We start from the raw sequence: 21,192 nt of genomic DNA on the forward strand, positions 1-21,192 counted from the left end.
TCTGCTTCTATTTTCTAGAACAGATTTTAGAGAATTTATATCATTTATTCCTTAAAAACTCACAAGTGAAATCACCTGGGCCAAGTGCTGTCTGAAAGATTACTGATGCAATTTCTTTGATACACGCGTATTCAGATTATTTATTTCTCCATATGTGAGTTTTGATAGATTGTGTTTTCCAAGGAATTAGTCCATTTCATCATTGAAGATAACAAATTTGTGGAAATATAATTTCATAATTTTTCTTTATCATCTTTTTAATATATAGGGGACTCCTGTTTCATTTATGATATTAGTAATATATATTCTCTCTCTTTTTTCTTGGTTAGCTTGGCTAGAAGTTGGATCAATTTTATTGATCTTTTTATTTTATTAAAAATTTAAAAAAATTTGGGGGGCATCTGGGTGGCTTAGTTGGTTAAGTGTCTGACTTTGGCTCAGGTCATGATCTCACGGTTCATGGGTTCAAGCCCCACCTTGGGCTCTGTACTGACATCTTGGAGTCTGGAGCCTGTTTCAGATTCTGTGTCTCCCTCTCTCTCTGCCCCTCCCCTGTTCACGCTCTGTCTCTGTCTCAAGAATAAATAAACATTTAAAAAAATTTTTTTTAATTAAAAAATTTTTTTAAATGTTTATTTTTGAGAGAGAAAGAGAGAGACAAAGAGAGAGAGACAGTGTGAGCAGGGAAGGGGTGACAGAGAAGGAGACACAGAATTCAAAGCAGGCTCCAGGCTCTGAGCTATCAGCACAGAGCCTGATGCAGGGCTCAAACTCACAAACTGTGAGATCATGACCCCCTGAGCCAAAGTCAGATGCTTTACCGACTGAGCCACCCAGGTGCCCCTTTTCTTTCTTTTTTTTTTTTTTAACTTTTTAAAAAGTTTATTTATTTATTTTGAGAGATGGAGGGAGGGAGAGAAAATGAGGGAGAGAGAGAGAGGCAGAGAGATAGGGAGAGAAAGAGAATTCTAAGCAGGTTCTGCACTGTCAGCACAGAGCCCTATGTGGGGCTCAGACTCATGAACCGTGAGATCATGACCTAAGCCGAAATCAAAAGTTAAACACTCAACTGACTGAGGCACTCAGGCGCCCCTTTTCTTTAAACTTTTTTTAACAGTTTGAGAGCGAGCAATTTGATGGATCTATTCAAAGAAGTGCCTTTTGCTTTGAGTTTCCTCTATTTTTTTTATTTTCAATTTCAATGATTTTTTTCTGTAATTTTTATAATTTATTTTCTTCTGCTAGCTTTAAGTTAATGTTGCTCTTCTTTCTTTAGTTTGCTAAAGTGTAAGCTTAGATTATTGATTTTATTTTCCCTTCAGCTTGAGATATAATTGACATACAACTTTGTGTAAGTTTAAGGTATATAGTGTGATTTCATAAACATATTGCAAACGATTACCACGATTAGATTAATTAACACATTCATTATTGTGTGTGTGTGTGTGTGTGTGTGTGTGTGTGGTTAGAACATTTAAAACCTATACTCTTAGCAGATTTCAAGTATACAACACAGTATTGTTAGTTATAGTCACCATGCTGTATGTTAGATTCCAAGAACTTATTTAATTATAACAGAAAATCTGTACTCTTTGACCACGATCTTCCCATTTCTCCCACTCCTCAGGCCCTGGAAACCACCAATCTACTCTGTTTCTATGAATTTGGCACTTTTAGATTCCACATATAAGTGCAATCATACTGTATTTGTCTTTTTTTTTGACATAACAACATGGGTGAACCTTGAGGGCATCCTGTTTAGTTTTCACTATATACGATGCCTTTCAGGTTCATTCATGTTGTTATAAGTGACTGGATTTTCTTCCTTTTTTATTATGGCTGAATAATATTCCTGTGTGTGTGTGTGTGTGTGTGTGTGTGTGTGTGTATTACTATACATTCTTTATCTATTTATCCATTGGTGGACACTTAGGTTTTTTCCAAATCGTGGCTATTGTGAATAATGCTGCAATGCAGTAAATACAGGGGTGCAGATAACTTTTTTTTTTTTCAACGTTTATTTATTTTTGGGACAGAGAGAGACAGAGCATGAACGGGGGAGGGGCAGAGAGAGAGGGAGACACAGAATCGGAAACAGGCTCCAGGCTCTGAGCCATCAGCCCAGAGCCCGACGCGGGGCTCGAACTCAGGGACCGCCAGATCATGACCTGGCTGAAGTCGGACGCTTAACCGACTGCGCCACCCAGGCGCCCCAACTCTTTAAGAGTGATTCCATTTCCTTTGGATATATATACTTGGAAGTGGGACTGCTGGACCACATATGGTAGTTCTATTTTAAAATTAAAAAAATTTTTTTAATGTTTATGATTTATGAGAGGCAGGGTGCAGGCGGGAGAGGGGCAGAGAGAGAGGGAGACATAGAATCTGAAGCAGGCTCAAGAATCTGAGCTGTCAGCACAGATCCCGACTCAGGGCCCGAACCCATGGACTGCAAGGTCATGACCTGAGCTGAAGTTGGATGCTTAACCGACTGAGCCAACTAGGTGCCCCTCTACTTTAAATTTTTGAGAAAGCTCCATACTGTCTTCCAAAGTAGCTGTACCAATCTGCATTTATACCAATACCGCATGAGGGTACCTTTTTCTGCACATCCTTGCCAGTACTTGTTATCTCTTGTTTTCTGATAATAACCATTCTGAGAGGGTAAGGTAATAGATTATTGATTTTAAATTCTCTTTCTTTTCTGGGGTGCCTGGTGGCTCAGTTGTTTAGGCCACTAACTCTTGATTTTGGCTCAGGTCATGATCTCACAGTTCATGGGAACAAGCAGCACAAAGCCTGTTTGGGATTCTCTCTCTCTCCATCTCTGCCCCTCCCCTGCTTGTGCTTGTTCTCTCTCAAAATAAATAAACAAGCAAAAAAATTGGGCAGAGCCTTCAGTAGCTGTTGCCTTTGAATTTTTTTTCTTTTCTAACATATGCATTTTTAATGCTATAAATTTCCCTCCAAGCACTGCTTTTGCTGCATCTCACACATTTCGATCATTTGTATTTTAACTTTCATTTAGTTCAAAATATTAAAAAATTCCTCGACATTTTTTTTGACCTATGTGCAACTTAGAGGTGTGTTGTTTAATCTCTATGTATTCTGGGATTTTCCAGTTATCCTTCTGTTATTGATTTCTAGTTTAATTCCCCTGTTGTCTGAGAATATACTTTGTATGATTTCTTTTATTAAATTATTTAGGTGTGTTTTACGGTACAGAATGTGGTCTATCTTGGTGAATGTTCCATGTGAGCTTGAGAAGAATGTGCATTTTGTTGTTGTCTGATGAAGTATTCTATAAATGTTAATTGGATCTAGTTCATTGATATTGCTATTCAGTTCAAGTATATCCTTACTGATTTTCTGCCTACTGGATTTGTCAACTGCTGATAGAAATATGTTGAGTTCTCCAACTATAATAGTGGATTTGTTTATTTCTTCTCATTCTATCAGTTTTTGCCTCATGTATTTTGATGTTCTGTTACTAAGTACATATATATGAAGGATTATTATGTCTTCTTGGAGAACTGGCCCCTTTTATAACTGTAGAATGCCTCTCTTTATCCCTGTAATTTTCATGTTTTGAAGCCTGTTTTGTCTAAAATTTATATAGGCACTCCAGCTTTCTTTTGATTTGTGTTAGCATGGTAGACTTTTCTCTGTATTTTGTTGTTGAAGAAATCTGTTTTTAAGAAATATTTTTATTTGTTTGTTTTAGAACTATTTTTAGTATTTCTACTATGTATGCTTTCCTGGAAGAGTACCTTTTCCAGACTCTTCCTGCTTTCAGTGCAACTAGTCTGGCAGTGAGGCTACAGGGTGTGGAAAGTGAGGGCCAGAGTGTTGACAACACCTCCTTGTTTTTTTGTTTTTGTTTTTTTTTGTTTTAAAGTCCTGGCCTCTGTTTTTAGTAGAAAATATTTGGAAAGGTAAAACATATAAGCTCAGTCACAGAGAAGTTAAATGACTGCCTAAAGTCATTTAAGTACTGGGGGAAAAAAATGAAGCCCTGTGCTGTTCAGTGTCTGTACTCAGGGTCTATTTGCTTGTTCTAGCACTGATTCTTTATCAGTTCATTCATCTATTTATCTATCTATCCTATATATATATATATATATATATATATATATATATATATATATATCTACATATATCTATATCTATATATACACACACACACACACACATATGTATATATATATATATATATGCTAATTACATTCAAAATGTTGTGTAAATATTATCACTACTTATAAACCTTTAAATCACCCCAAACAGAGGCTCTGTACCTGTTAAACAATAATTTACATTGCCTCTCCCCTCAGGTTCTGGTAGACTTGAATTTACTTTCTGTCTTTATTAATTTGCCTATTATAGATATTTCATATAAATGTAATCATACAATATTTATCCTTTTGTATCTGGATTATTTCACTTAGCATGTCTTCAAGGTTCCCCCAGGTTGTAGCATGTATCAGAATGTCATTTCTCTTTATGACTTAATAATAATTCCATTCTATGTATATACCACATTTTGTTTGTTTATTCATATGTTGACAGACACTGGGTTGTTTCCAACTTTTGGCTATTATGAATAATGCCACAATGAACACTGATGTTCTGTATCTGAGTTCCTTTTTCCTTCCTTCCTTCCTTTCTTTCTTTTTTAATGTTTATTTTCAGAAAGAGAGAGTGAGCAGGGAGGGGCAGAGAGAGGCAGAGAGAGAATCCCAAACAGGCTCCACACTGTCAGCACAGAGCACAATGCAGGGTTTGATCCTACGAGCTGAACTGTGAGATCATGACCTGAGCTGAAATCAAGAGTCAGATGCTTAACCAGCTGAGCCACCCAGGTGCCCTGTTCCTCTTTTCTATTCTTCTGGTTATATACCTAGGAGTGGAATAGTTGGGTTATATTGTACTTCTATTTAAAATTTTTAGGAACAGGGGTCATGGCCAGCTTATGGCATGTGACTCTTGATCTTGGGATTGTGAGTTTGGGCCCTACATTGGGTATAGAGCTTATATTAAAAAAAATAAAAAATAAAAATTTCAAGAACAATCAAACTATTTTCCACAGCAGCTGTCCCATTTTACATTCCCACCAGCAATATACAACATTCCAATTTCTCCACATCCTTGCCAACTTTATTATTTTTTATAATAGCCATTCTAATGGGTGTGAGGTAGTATCTCATTGTGGTTTTGATTTGCATTTCCCTAATGACTAATGATTAATGATGTTGAGTATCTTTTCATGAGCTTATTTTTTTTTATTATTTAAAAAAAATTTTTTTTTCAACGTTTATTTATTTTTGGGACAGAGAGAGACAGAGCATGAACGGGGGAGGGGCAGAGAGAGAGGGAGACACAGAATCTGAAACAGGCTCCAGGCTCCGAGCCATCAGCCCAGAGCCCAACGCGGGGCTCGAACTCACGGACCGCGAGATGGTGACCTGGCTGAAGTCGGACGCTTAACCGACTGCGCCACCCAGGCGCCCCTCATGAGCTTATTATTTATATATGTTCTTTGGAGAAATGTCTTTTCAAGTCTTTTGCCCATTTTTAAATTGGATTGGTTGTTTTTTTGTTGTTGAGTTGTAGTTCTTTATATATTTGTATATTAAGCCCTTTCAGATATATGCTTTACAAATATTCCATCCTATAGGGTGTCTTTTTACTTTCTTAACAATATTCTTGGATGAACAAAAGCTTTTAAGTTAAAAAAAATTTTTTTAATGTTTATTCTTGAGAGAAAGAGAGAGAGACAGAGAGAGACAGAGAGAAAGCATGAACAGGGTAGGGACAGAGCGAGAGAGGGATACCAAGCAAGAGAAGGTCACAAAATCTGAAGCAGACTCCAGGCTCTGAGTTGTCAACACAGAGCCCGATGCAGGACTCGAACTCACAAGCCGTGAGATCATGACCCAAGCCAGTCAGACACTTAACTGACTGAGCCATCTAGGTGCCCCAAAAGCTTTTAAGTTTTTAAAGAAGATTTTAGTTTTAAGTAATCTCTATACACAATATGGGGCTTGAACTTACAACCCCAAGATCAAGAGTAACATGCTCCACTGACCAAGCCGGCCAGGCACCCCCCAAAGTTTTTAATTTTGATAAGGTCCAATTTACTTTTTCTTTTGTTGTTCATGGTATTGGTGTCATATCTAAGAATCCATTGACAAGTCAAGGTCATAAAGATTTATCCCTACATTTTCTTCTATGAAGTTTATGGCTTTAGCTTTTATATTTAGGTCATTGGTGTATCCCTTTACTTTTACTCCATCTGTATCTTTATATTTAAACTGGGTTTCTTGTAGACCACATATAATTAGGCTTTGGTGTTTTTGTTTCAAATGTGCTCTGTCAGTCTCTGCCTTTTGATTGGCATATTTAGACCATTAACATTTAAAGTGATTACTGATATAGTTGGATTAACATCTACCATATTTGTAACTGTTTTCTCTTTATTACACTTGTTCTTTGTTTCTTTTTAAAAAAATCTTCCCCCTTTTTTGTCCATCTCTGGCTTACAGTGAGCATTATTTTATAATTTAATTTTCTTTTCTCTCTTGTTAATTATACTTCCTTTGAAGGTTATTTTAGTGTTTACCCTAGAGTTGCAGTATATGTTTACAATGAGTCTAAGTTCATTTTCAAATAACTATACCACTTCATAAGGTGCCTTCTAACAGTATTCTCAATTTTTCCTTTCCTTCTGTAATTTCATTGCTGTCATTCATTTCACTTATCTTTAAGCTATAATCACCCAATATATTGCTACTATACATTGATAGTATTATTTTAAAATTTTTAAAAATATTTTATTTTTAAACCTCTATACCCAATGTGGGGCTCGAACTTATAATCCTGAGATCAAGAGTTACATGTTCTACTACTGAGCCAGCCAGGCACCCCTGCTATTATTTTAAACAAGCAGTTATCTATTAATTCACTTAAGAATTTAAAAAAATGTTTTATTTTACCTTCATTTATTCCTTCTCTAACACTCTTCCTTTCTTTATGTAGATCTGAGTTTCATTTATGTATTTTTCCTTTTCTCTGAAGGACTTCTTGCAAAGCAGATCTATTGGCAGTAAATTCCCTCAGTTTGTCTAAGAAAGTATTTCTCCTCTACTATTGGAGGGTAATTTATTTGGATACCAAATTCTAGGTTGGTGATTATTCTTTCAACATTTTACATATTCACTTCACTCTCTCTTGCTTGCATGGTTTGTGAAAGTGATGTAATTTTTATCCTTGTTTCTCAATAGGTAAAGTCTGGTTTTGTTGTATGGTTTCTTTAAAAATTTCTCTGTCTTTGGTATTCTGCAGTTTGAATATATGTTTAGGAGAAAATATTTTGGTGTTCATATTTGTTGGTCTTTGAGCTTCCTGGAGCTGCATTCTAGTATCTGTCACTAATTTTGGAAAATTCTCAGCCATTATTACTTCAAATATTTCTTCTGCTCCTTTCTTCTCCTTCTGGTATTCCCATGATGTACATGTTAGATATCTTTTCTAATTGTCCCACAGTTCTCAGATATTCTGTTCTAGGTACCTCCCCACCATTCATTTTTTTCTCTCTGCATTTCAATTTAAGCAGTTTCAATTACATTTATAATTTAAAATTTTGGAAATATTCACATGGTTCAATATTGAAAAGATACAAAAAGGTTAATAATTAAAAGTTCTTTCTCTCCCTCACCCCTCTCATTCACCCACTTCTAACTTATATGCAACCAATAGTATCAATTTTTGGATTACATAACAGGATATTCTATGGTTAATAAGGAAATACATCATGTAGTTCGTCTCCTTAAAAACAACAACAACAACAAGAACAACGACAACAACAAAAACCTTAAAGAGTAGGCTAGTATATACATATTTGCATGTTATACCCCCCCACATCAGTATATCTTGGAGATACTTCCATATCAGTACATAAAGAGCTTCTTTTCCTTTAAATGGCTGCATAGTATTCCATTTATGGATGTACAGGTCCACGACTTCTTATTCAAAATCCTTGGGTTTTGAATGTGTTTTGGAATTCAGATTTTTTTAAGTTACAGAGATATAATTTATGCATACATTGTACATAATTTTTGCAGTGGGCTTGGAGCAAGATCCCATAATTAAACACATTACTATTTGTGCAGGGAATGAATAAATATTCACACTAGTTGGGATGAAGAGCAAAATCAGTATTGTAATTTATCAATACAGAAATGAAATAGGGTGATATAGATCATAAATACTTGGTACTCTTTATTTCTAAGAAAACATTCAATAAACATAAAACCAAGCTAAATATCTCTACATACATATGCAGAGAATATTTGCTACATCTGGTTTCTTGAGGATATTGGATAAAAGGTTTCATCAGGTTTGCTATTAGAACTGAATATTTAATGATGGGGCAGGAATGGGATTCTTTACAACTAAAATAGATGACCTTTAAAAATGTGTAGTTCTAGGGTAACATAGCTCATTAATATGGTTTTCTAGATAAGCAGTGTCTTCAATTAAGCAAGAGCCATAACCTCTTCACTGATAAACACATGTTATTCAAGACCAATTAAGTGCTCATACATTTCCCCCATATTGTCTATGGAGATTTTTTCCATCTGTTATATTTCACCATAGTCATCAATACTAGTCTCATGCTTATTTGGGTTACACCATTTTAGCAATTTTTCTATCTTGCAAGGAATGTACAACAGGTACATAACATATTCAGTATTTTTTAAATATGAGATTGCTCTACTTTAGCGCTTTACAACCTTAGTGCACATAAAAGTCATCTTGAGAATTTGTTTAACATATAGATTCTTGGGCTACACTCACAGAGATTCTGATTCAGTGGATCTGGGAATCTGTATTTTTAACAAGCTTACAAGCAATGTTGATGCTACTTGTCCACTGACCACACTTTTGAGTAGCAAGGCTCTGAATTATTTAGACTTTTAGTCAATAAAATTTTAGCATAAGTAGTAAGACTATATATCTTTTCAGTAGTGACAAAATCCTTCAAAGTCTTTATCTACAGGTTTACTTTCAAACGTTATTGTAAGCCAAAGTGTCTGCCAAATATTTATCTATCATTCCAACCACCAGCAACTGTGTAAATGGCATCGTTAAGGTAGGCCTGATCAAGCTTCCACAATAACTTTTTAAGGAAGTATTAGACGTTAGCTGCTGCCAAGTATAGAGTATAAAAATTAAAAAATAAATATTACATTTGCTCTTCATTAGGAGTAAAATTTCTTGGTCACAAGAAGTTTAGGAGGGGTATGTGTGGAACGGTGTTCCAGGAATAGTATAATCAATATGGTTTTCTTCCATTCCTGTTTGTGTGCAATGAGTTCATATCATTGGTACAGATTATTAAGTCAGTTAGAAAATATCTCTTCGATTATTTATTCTTTTTTGTTTACACACTAACAATGAAATTGTGAACAACTTCTGAAACATCCTAGATGTTGGCTTTTTCTAATTTTACCTGTCCCCTGCATTGGCACATCCCAGAACTTTCAATCTGTGTTTAAAGTCCTTAAAATCTCTTGTTTGCTCATTAATCATTGTTATTTATTTATTTTTTAAAAAGAACATCAGCACTGCATACATGTTTAGGACTAAGATTTTCATTAAAAATGATCTTAACAAATTTGTCAATATAACTTTCATCTACTTCATGGTAGGCAGAAGCTTCTTCATCATAGATATTCAGATATTTTATACCATGATGCTTCTTAACTTTCTGCAATCAATTCTGGTATTTTATACTCACCTTAAATATGTTCAGTCCTTCATGGCATATTCTAGCTTGTTTCATGACCAAAAATCATTCAGTGGCATAGTCACACTGCTTCATTGTTGAAACTATTCAATCATGCTCATGTCAACATCTTCATTTTTTGCCCTCTGAAAAATATTCTATTCTTCATTAGTTCTGGTCATTGTTGTTCTGGTAAAACTTCAATACTTTGTCTATTTTTTTTTTTTCAAGTCATGTCATGTTAATTGCCACACCCTATTCTTTAGTAAGATGCCTTACAGACATACCTGGATCAAGTTTCTACACTAACTCTATTTTCTGTGCTACTAAAAATGATAGATGCTTCCATTTTTTCCTATTCTCATCTTCAATTTTCTGGACATTTTTATAGGACAATTAAACTCAAACAGACAAAACAACAACAACATAAACAAAGAAGGCAACACAGTATTAGTGAACAGCAAAGATGTATATGACTAAGAGTGATGAGACCAATGCCTAATGTCAGTTGGGGTCAGGTTTTGCTGTGGAACTTAACAAAAAAAGTTTGGATTTACAAAGCTTTTCAGATTTTGGAATTCCACATAAGAGATTTTGGATATATTTAATCAGTCTCCTATTGATGAATACTTAGAATGTTTCGAATATTTTGCAATCACAAACAATGTTGGACTGAAAAACCTAGTACAAACATCATTTCACATTTGTACAAATATATTTGTAAGATAAAATCTTGGAAATGAAATTGCTGGGTCAAAGGATATATGCACTATAATTTTCATAGATATGCCAAATTGCCCTTCACAAAGGGTTACCAATCTATACTCCCACTCCACATCTTTGCAAACACAATGTTTTATCAAAATGTTTTCTTTTATTTTGAAATAATTTCAAAATTACAGAAATGTTCCAAGAATAGTACAGAGAAATCTTTTCTTACCCTTGAAGCATTCAAAAGTATGTGACTTGACAGCCCATCACTCCTGAACACTGTAGTCTATACTTCTGGCAAAGAAGGACAATTTTCTACATACCCATAATACAACCGTCAAAATAAGGAAATTAATATTGATATATTACTACCATCTGTCAGATCCTATTCAAGTTTCACCAATTGTTTCAATTAAGTACTTTATAACAAACAGATTTCATACAAGATCATATTTGTCATGTCTCGTTAGTCTTCGTCATTTTGGGAAAACTCCTCAATCTTCCCTTGACATTTATGATCTTGACACTTTGTAGATTAGACCAGTTATTTTGTTAAGTATGTCCTTCTTTCTGGGTATGCCTGATGTTTCCTCAAGTTCTTATAGCTTCCTAACAGGTGATATATATAAATATGACTTGACCCATTTCTGATGGTATTAACTGTGATCATTTGATTAAAGTGATGTCTGCCAAATTTCTCTAATGTAAAGTTACACATTTTCCCTTTGTGATTGACAAGTATTTTGTGGAAAGATAATTTGAGACTATGTAAATATCCCTTATCAAATGTTCACCCACTAGTTTTATTATCCATTGATGTTTCTAGGCGGAACTAAGTATTATATGGTTGCCAAATGGTATATTCTTTTTTTCCCAAATGTTATATTCTCATTTCATCATTCCTTCCACAATCACCAGTTGGCATTCCACTCTATTCATTTATTTGCTTATACCATATAAAACTCATGGATATCTATTTTATTCAATGAGTTATAATCAGTTGCCATCATTACTTATCTATACATTTATGTACAGCTTTAAAACTGAGGTATAACTGACATACAATAATCAGTGCATATTTTAAAATGTAAAATTTGATAAATTTTGACATATGTATACCTCCAAGAAACTATCACCACAATCAAGACAATGAACACATACATCATTTCCAAAGTTTCCTTGTGACCTCTGGTAATCCCTTCTTCCCCTTCCATCATAGCTTGCCCCAGCTCCCATTCCCAGGAGACTGCTGATCTTCTTTCTGTCACTATAGTGTGCGTTTTCTAGAATTTTATATAAGCAGAATAATACAATATACGGCTTTTCCTTTGGTCTGGCTTCTTTCACTTAGCAATAATTATTTTGAGATTCATTCACATTGTAGTATATATCAATAGTTCGTTCCTTTTCATTATTGAGTAGTATTCCACTGTATGGTTCTAGCACAGTTTGTTTATCCCTTCACATATGGATAGATATTTGGATTGTTTCCAGTTGCTGGTATTAAAAACAAACCTGGTGTGAACATTCATGCTGAAGACTTTTTATAGATACATACTTCCCTTTCTTTTGAGTGTTATCTAGGAGTGCAATGGCTGAATCATGTCTATTCAACCTTTTAAGAAACTGTAAAATGGTTTCTCAAAGTGGTCTTGCCACTTATGTTCTGCCTATGGTGTATGAAAGCTCCACTTGCTCCATGTCCTTGCCAGTCCTTGCTATAGTTTTTTTTTTTTTTTTTTTTAACTTTAGCCATTTTCTTATCGTGATTCTATTGTATTTCCCTAGGGACTAACGATATGGAACATTTTTCATGTGGTTATTTTCCATCAGAATATCTTTTTTGGTGAAATGTCTCTTCATAGCTTTGCTCATTTTTAAAAAAAATAGGTTGTTCATTTTCTTATTGAGTTTTGAGACTTCTTTACATATTCTGGATGCAAGTCGTTTATGAGATATGTGATTTGCAAATATTTCTTTCAATCTGTTGCTTTTCATTCTCAACAGAGACTTCATAAAGCAAAAGTTCTTAATTTTGGTAAGACAATTTATCAATTTTTTCTTTTACAGATTGTACTTAAAAATTTTTTTTAATGTGTATTTATTTTTGAGACAGAGAGAGACAGAGCATGAGCATGGGAGGGGCAGAGAGAGAGGGAGACACAGAATCTGAAGCAGGCTCCAGACCCTGAGCTGTTAGCACAGAGCCCGATGCGGGGCTTGAACTCATGAACCATGAGATCATGACCTAAGCCGAAGTTGGACGCTTAACTGACTGAGCCACCCAGGCGCCCCTGGATTGTACTTTTAATGTTGTATCTACAAAATCTTTGTTTAATATAAAATGAAAATGATTTTTCTAACGTTTTCTTTTAAAAGTTTTGTAGTTTTAGCTTTTACATCTAGGTCCTCAATCCCTCATAAATTAATTTTTGTGTATGTTTAACATTTGTTGAAAAGACCATCTTTTTCTCAACAGAATTGACTTTGCCCTTTATTGAAATAAACTGACCATATATATATAAACTGGGACTTTCTTTTTCATTGATTTGTTTGTCTATCTTACCCCGATAATCCTATACTGGATACTATAGCTTTATAATATGTCTTGAAATTGGGTAGTGTTAGTCTTACCACTTTTGTTTTTCTTTTGCAAAGATGTTTTTGGCTACTGTAGGTCCTTTGCATTTTCATACAAATGTTAGAATCAGATAATCAATTTCTTTTTTTTTTAATTTTTTTTAACATTTATTTATTTTTGAGACAGAGAGAGACAGAGCATGAATAGGGGAGGGGCAGAGAGAGAGGGAGACACAGAATCTGAAACAGGCTCCAGGCTCTGAGCTGTCAGCACAGAGCCCGATGCGGGGCTCGAACTCACGGACTGTGAGATCATGACCTGAGCCGAAGTCGGACGCTTAACCGACTGAGCCATCCAGGCGCCCCCAGATAATCAATTTCTATTCCAAAGCCTGTTGAGATTTTGATTGGAATTGCACTGAATCTATACATCAATTTGTAGAAAATCAACATTCAACAATATTGAGTTTTCTAATTCATAAGTGCAAGATATCTTTCAATTTATTTAGGTCTTCTTTCATTTCTCTCAACAGTGTTTTATGATTTTCATCATATAGGCCTTGAATCTTTTGTTAAATTTATTCTATAGTATTTCATACCTTCTTGATACTATTACAATAATTTTTAAATTTCAATTTCTGATTGTTCATTGCTGGTATATTGATTTTTGTATACTGATCTTGTATCCTGCAACCTTGCTAAACTCATTATTAATTTTAATAGCTACTTGTAGATTTCATAGGATTTTCTACATAGATGAGCATATCATCTGAGAATAAAGATAGTTTTACTTATTCCTTTTTTTTTTTTTTTAAGATTTTATTTTCAAGTAATCTCTACACCCAATTTGGGGCTTGAGCCCACAACCCTGAGATCAAGAGTCTCATGCTCCACCAAATGAGCTAGCCAGGCACTCTTACTTCTTCCTTTCTAATGAGGCTATCTTTTATTTCTTTGTACTGTCTAACTGCATTGGTTAGAACCACTGGTATGATGTTGAATGAAGAGCTGAAGGCAAACATCGTTACCTTGTTCCTGATGTTAGGAAGAAAGGATTCAATCTTTTACCATTAAGTTTAAGGGTAGCTGTATATTAGATACCCTTTATCATACCCTTTATCATGTTGAGAAAGTTTACTTCTTTTCCTAGTTTGTTGGGAGTTTTTACTGTTCTTATTAGGGATTAGTACTAGATTTTATTAAATGATTTTTCTGTAGTTTTTTAAAGTTTATTTATTTTTTGAGAGAGAGTGAGAGAGAGCACACATGAAGACAGCAGGGCAGGGCAAAGACGGAGAGACAGAATCCCAAGCAGGCTCTGCGCTATAAGTGCTGAGCCTGACACAAGGCTCGAACTCACGAACTGTAAAATCACGACCTGAGCCAAAATCAAGAGTCAGAAGCTTAACTGACTGAACCACCTAGGTGCCCCACTTTTTCTGTATTATTAAGATGATGAAATAACCCAGGTGTTTTCTTTTTTACTCTATTATTATGGTGAATCACAGTGATTGCTTACATTCCTGGGATAAACCCTACTTTGTCATGATGTTTTATCTTTTTACGATATATTATTGGATTCAATCTGTTAACATTTTTATTAAAAATTTTTGCACCTATACTCATAAGGATATTAGTCTGTAGTTTTCTAACATTTATTCATTTTTGAGAGACAGAGCGTGAGCAGGGGAGGGGCAGAGAGAGAGAGAGAGAGAGGGAGACACAGAATTCGAAGCAGGCTCCAGGCTCTGAGCTATCAGCACAGAGCCTGATGCGGGGCTCAAACTCACAGACCATGAGATCATGACCTGAGCCGAAGTCGGATGCTTAACCGACTGAGCCACTCAGGAGCCCCTGTAGTTTTCTTTTCTTATAATGATTTTTGACTGGTTTTAGTATCAGAGTAATGTTGGCTTCATAGACTGAGGTGGGAAATATTTCTTCCTCTTCAATTTTCTGGAAGAGTTTGTATAGAATTGCTATGTTTTCCTTAAATGTTTGGTAGAAGTGAAGCCAACTAGGCCTGGATTTTTCTTTGTGGAAAGGTTTTTAACTACAAATTCAACTTTTTTGAAATTCATTTCTATATATTATTTATTTTTATTGTGATAAAATATATGTAACATAAATTTTACCATTCTAACCATTTAAGGGTACAATTCAATGACATTAAGTCTATTCACAATGTTGTGTAACTATCGCCACTATACATTTCCAGAACTTTTTCATCATTTCAAATAGAAACTCTATATTCATTAAATAATAACTAATTTCCCCAAGCTCTGTATTCTACTTTCTGTCTCTATGAATTTCTACTCTATTTTGCTTTCTGCCTCTTTGAATTTATGATATTAACTGTGGCCACTTTACTCAAGTGATGTCTGCAAGGTTACTCAATGGCAGAATTACACTTTTTACCTTTATGATTGATAAGTATTTTGTGGAGAGATGCTTTGATACCACACAAATATCCCATTGCTAATAAAATGCCCACTAGTTTAGCATCCACTGATGTTTCTTTGCTGTGGCTATTCTAGGTACCTCACATAAATAGAATCATACAATATTTCTCCTTTTGTGTCTGGTTATTTTACTTAGTATGTATCAGGATTTCATTCCTTTTTACAACTAAATTAATATTCTAGAGAGTGTATATGTCATATTTTGTTTACTCATCTGTTTGATACATATTTCCAACTTTTTGTTATTGTGAATAATGTTGCTATGAACAGTGATATACAAGTATCTGTCGGAGTCCACGCTTTTAATTCTTTTGGGGTATGCCTAGTTCATTTTTATTTATTCTTGAATGAGCTTTGGTAGTTTATATCTTTCAAGGAATTAATCCATTTATGTTGTTTGTTTTATTGACATAAAATTCTTCATAATATTCTTTTATTATTATTTTTATGTCTTTAGAGTTTGTTTTGATGTCACCTTTCTCAATCTTGGGATTGGTGATTTTTATCTTCTTTTTGACTTGATCAGTCTGGACAGAGATTTCAATTTTATTTTTCTTTCCAAACAAACAGTGTTTGGTTTCATTAATTTTATGTACTGTTTTTTTATATTCTATTTATTGATTTAGGCTCTGATCTTTATTATTTCCTTTCTTCTGCTTACTTTGAGTTTCATTTGATCTTTTTTTAAAATTTAAATTCAAGTTAGTTAACATACAGTGTAGTCTGGGCTTCAGGAGTAGAACCCAGTGATTCATCTCTTACATGTGACACCCAGTGCTCATCCCAAAAAGTGCCCTTCTTAATGCCCGTCACTTATTTAATCCTTCCCCTGCCACCTCTCCTCCAGCAGCCCTCAGTTTGTTCTCTGTATTTAAGAGTCTCTCAGGGTTTACCTTCCTATTTTTATCTTCTTTTTCCTTCCCTTCCCCTATGTTCTGTTGAGTTTCTTAAATGCCACGTATGAGTGAAATCATATGATATCTGTCTTTTGCTTAGCATAATATCCTCTAGTTCCATCCACGTTGTTGCAAATGGCAAGATTTCATTCTTTTTCATCACCAAATAATATTCCTGTGTGTGTGTGTGTGTGTGTGTGTGTGTGTGTGTAAGTGTGTGTGTGTGTGTACCTTCTTTACCCATTCATCAGTCAATGGACATTGGGCTCATTCCATAATTTGGGTATTGTTGATAGTGCTGCGAATAACATTGGGGTGCATGTGCCCATTTGAATCAGCATTTTTGTATCCTTTTGTATACTTGGTAGTACAATTTCTGGGTCATAGGGTAGTTCTACTTTTAATTTTTTGAGAAACCTCCATACGGTTTTCCAGAATGGCTGCACCAGTTTGCATTCCTACCAACAACACAAAGGGGTTCCCCTTTCTCCGCATCCTCACCAACATCTGTTGTTTCCTAAGTTGTTAATTTTAGCCATTCTGACAGGTGTGAGGTGGTATCTCCTTTTTCTAGTGTCTGGTTAAGGTGGAAGCTGAGATCACTGATTTGAAAACTTTCTTCTTTTTAGGTACAGGCATTTGGTGTCAAAAACTTCCTTCTAAGTAAAGCTTTAGCTATATTCCAAAAATTTTGATATGCTGTTCTTTTAATTTTCATTCAGTTTAAACATTTTCAAATTTTTTGTTTTTTATCCCTTTGTCCAGTGAGTTATATGGAAGTGTGTGATTTAATTTCTCCAAATTTGGTGGATTTTCCACATATCTTTTTATTATTGATTTTTAATTCAATTGAGGTTGTCTGAAAAGTTTTTTATTTCACCTTTGTTTCTGAAAGATATTTTCACTGATCTAGAATTCTTTAAAAGTACTTTAAAGAATTTTCTCCACTTTCTTCTAGTTTACACTGCTTCTAGTGAGAAACATGCTCTCATGTTTATCTTTTGTACATAATATCTTTTTTCTCTAGTTACTTTTAAATAAGACTTTCTGTTTAAATACTGGTTTTAAGCAATTTGATTATAGTGTGCCTTGGTATAGTTTTCTTTGTGTTTCTTGTGCTTGAGATTAATTGAACATTTTGGATCTGTAGTCAATCTATCCTGCTTGGAATCTGACATTCTATGCCATACCACTGCCATTCCCACCCCCACAGAGATGTCTATTATCAAATTTATTGATTTTTGCCTATAAGAGTGAAAATATTATGTCAGGGTAATTCTAATTCATATTTCTCAAGGGGGGACAAGGATTTTAATTGTTTAAAAGTTACTTGTATCTTTTCTACAACTGTCTGATCATATCCTTTGTTCAGTTTTTGTATTGGAGTATTGCTCATTTACATATTGATTTATCTGTATCTTTTACCTTTTCCATAATGAGTATGTATTTTGAGGGGCAACAAGATACAGTTATTTTTTTAAAAATGCTTTAAAATAGCCATAGTTTCCTGTTATCAAAAAAATACTCACAACCCATGCTAGCTAGTATTTCATTATAGCTTCTCAGGGGCTTATTTTCATCTTCTTTGTAATTAAACCTACCTAGATAACAGGGAGGTATGTGAGCTTAAAAACTTGAGAGTTACTCTGGGCTGCCTATTTTCTGCCAAGGAGCCCTGGAAATATCACAAACTCTCATAACTACAAAGAGATTTATAGCACTATCTTAGTCATGACTTTACTGGATCTTCCAAAGGCCCCAAAAGGCTGACAGGATCACTGACGATGACCCCCATTTTATAGACTTTGAACCTAAGGATTGCAAAGGTGAAGTGACTATCATACAGAAGGCTAGACTTAGAAGTTATCTTGAAGATGATTTCATACTATGTACTCAGCATCCCACAATTAGTAACAAAGGCAAAACTCTGGCTTGGACCCAGGTGCTCATTCTAATGGCAGCAATCAAAGCAGCCATCTATTCTAAGTTGTCAAGTATATCACTTGAGTAATCACTCTAAGTAGTCAAGAATAGCTTTTCTTCTTCAGGGGACTGCAGACCAAGCCCTTGATAGGCCATGACTGGGCCAGCATAATGGGGGTGTTGGAGCCTAAAGTCTATCTATGCTCACCTTTGGCAGCGGTCAGCATGGTGGAGGCCAGTTCACACTGCTGTGATTCCAAGTGTCCAAGCGTGAACCAGCGAGGATAACGGCTGGGCACCACAGACACCATATGGTGAGGGTGAGAAGTGTCTCCTGTAGAAGTTGAGCTTTCTAGAACAGGTAACCTAGAAGACCCAGGGAGAGTCATCAGCCACCATCCAGACCCTTACTGTTCTGAGCTACCTTAGAGAAATTTGTTCTTTGCTGGGGAGGAACTGGGCAGGAAAGGGTTAACTATGAGTTTTAAAGGTTTTAAAACTTACGGGCACTTGGGTGGCTCAGTTGGTTAAGCATCCAACTTTGGCACAGGTCACGGTCTCATGGTTCGTGAGTTTGAGCCCCACATTGGGCTCTGCACTGACAGTGTGGAGCCTGCTTGGGATTCTCTCTCTCTCTCTGCCACTCCCCATTCCCCCCTCTCCCCTCTCAAAATAAATAAATAAACTTAAAAAAAAAGGCTTTAAAACTTCAGAGTACTATACTGTAAATGAGGTGAGTGTCTGGGTACAAGTAGAACTCAAGCTGAATACTCCTTACTGCAAATGGATTTGAAAAGCAGTTCAAAAGCCCTAAGATTATTTTATAAAGTATAAGAAATATATGCCAAGGAATCCTCAGCAGTCCTTTTCTGGTTCAAGTGAAGAGCTGTCACAGCCTTCTTATCTAACTAAAATTCTTCTGTATGGTCTGCTGCATCGTAGAGGTCCACCTGCCTAATCCAAGGATCCTGTTCTAGTTTGAAAATGAGATACCCATAGCTCACTGTTCTAAAGTCTCGGTGTAGAAACACTTACTCTTACTTCCTTCAGATGTATCTGGTGACCTATGCCTGGGAACCATGATTCATTTGAGCTATGGAAGGGCTTCAGCTTCTTCTCAGTCTGCCTAATGGGCCTCAGAATCAGAACAAAGATACTCAGGTCTTGGGTGCTCCCTATCTATTAAAAACTCAGGGGCTTCCTCGGACAACCCACCAAGAGTACAGGTAGCCAAATGGGTCACCAGCAAGGCATTCCAAATAGGAACCCTACATCATATGAAAATCCTTGAGCCATTTTGGGGTAGGCTTGGAGCAATATTGTTAGGTCCAACAGAATAGACAGAGGGTAAGAGAAGAAAGTGAGATACACAAAGCGCAATAGAGACTTCTGCTTTGATGGAGGCAACTGGACTGGGAAAGGGCTACCTACCTCATGGCACGTAAGGCTAATTTATAGGACAGGTCTGGATCATGAGGCAGTAGAGCTGAGAACAAATACTTGGCAAAGGTATGCATGGGAACACTCTCTCGGTGAATGACTTCTCCTAAACCACTGAAGGGGCCCCCTGCAGGAAGAAGATAAGACAGCCAGTTATTTATCTGTATGCTTCTAATTTGCCCACCTGGACTAGGGTCTTGCACATGTTTGCTGGCCATGGGAACTTTCACTACACTTTCATGTAAAAAAATATTTCTGTGCAGTGCTCTGTTGGAGGGGAACCCAGAATCATGGGCCTAAGACACTGTGACAAAACTCCTCTCTACTTACCTTCCAGTAGTAAGATACATTGTTTCTGCAGTGTTTGCACTAGCTCATCGTCCAGCTGTAGCTCCTGAAGTCGACTTAGGAGCTGCTCCTCATTACGGCACACCTTGTCCTGTGCGTAGAGGCCTTCAGGCATCACCCTCTGTTGACCCATCCCCATCAGAGCAACTTCCAGGGCCAATGACAGGTAGGATTCATGGCTGTTTGGGCAGCCTGTAGCCATAGGTACATGCTGGTACACAGGGGGTCTGCTTTCATTCATATCTGAGGGCAACAGGGGACCAGATTCTTTAGGTCAGCTCTGTGGATTTTTCTGCCCCTCTCTCCCTCCCACCCTGGAATAGTGACAGTTAAGTCATCAGATAGCACTGGGAAGCTGAATCAGAACCCCAGAGCAGTAAGGAAAATATACTGAAAAAAGCTTATACAGAGCCACAAAGATTCCCAACTCCTTCTCAGTATGTGAAGTGGGTAGACCAGTTGGGGAAGAAGAAGATCTTATATTAATTGCTAACACATTATGTAATACCATGATTGTCTGGTTTTGTATCTGTCTCTTTCAGGACAGTGCAAGCATCTTAAAGAGAAGAGACTTTAACTCATTGCCCTATGCATCTCCAGGGCATAGCATATGGAAGGAGCTAAGTGTATATCAGTGGTGAATAAATCCCAAGTACAATCTCAGGTTTTCAAGATGTAAATGTCATTATGTAGATGAAACAGACCAAAGATTATGATTTCCTTTCATGGAATTAGAGGGAAGATAAGGGCAGCTCTAGCTTGGGCCACCCCTTGTATCTTTACCCAGAGAAATTCAAATCCATCCAGTTAAACTATTACTTTTGTAACATTGACAACTTCTATGTTATTATTACTTCATATGTTCTACTTCTAGGTTCAAAGTTTCAGAAAAAGAGCACAGGTTTAAAGTCTTACACAGGTTTAGAGTCTTGGTTCCTTTTCTTTATCCCTCCACTCATCTGGTAAGTATTTATGGAAAACTATTAAATGAGACGTATTGCACTAAGTGCTGGGATCACAAAGATAAGTAAGTCATAATTTCTGC

The 21,192-nt window shown here is 35.8% G+C and overlaps 1 protein-coding gene across 1 annotated transcript in view; it reads right to left on the reverse strand.

Moving 5' to 3' along the window:
• Positions 1–21,192, reverse strand: part of ZSWIM5 (zinc finger SWIM-type containing 5) — a 248,203-nt gene that overhangs the window by 10,839 nt on the left and 216,172 nt on the right. Inside the window, exons 9-11 of the mRNA XM_019836903.3 lie at positions 20,130–20,390; positions 19,791–19,926; positions 18,568–18,725 (exon numbers count right to left, since the gene is read on the reverse strand). Of these exons, the coding sequence (XP_019692462.2) occupies positions 18,568–18,725; positions 19,791–19,926; positions 20,130–20,390 (555 nt within the window). The remainder of the gene's footprint in view (positions 1–18,567; positions 18,726–19,790; positions 19,927–20,129; positions 20,391–21,192) is intronic.

This window comes from Felis catus, chromosome C1 (assembly GCF_018350175.1).
Source record: "Felis catus isolate Fca126 chromosome C1, F.catus_Fca126_mat1.0, whole genome shotgun sequence".
Lineage (NCBI taxonomy): Eukaryota > Metazoa > Chordata > Mammalia > Carnivora > Felidae > Felis > Felis catus.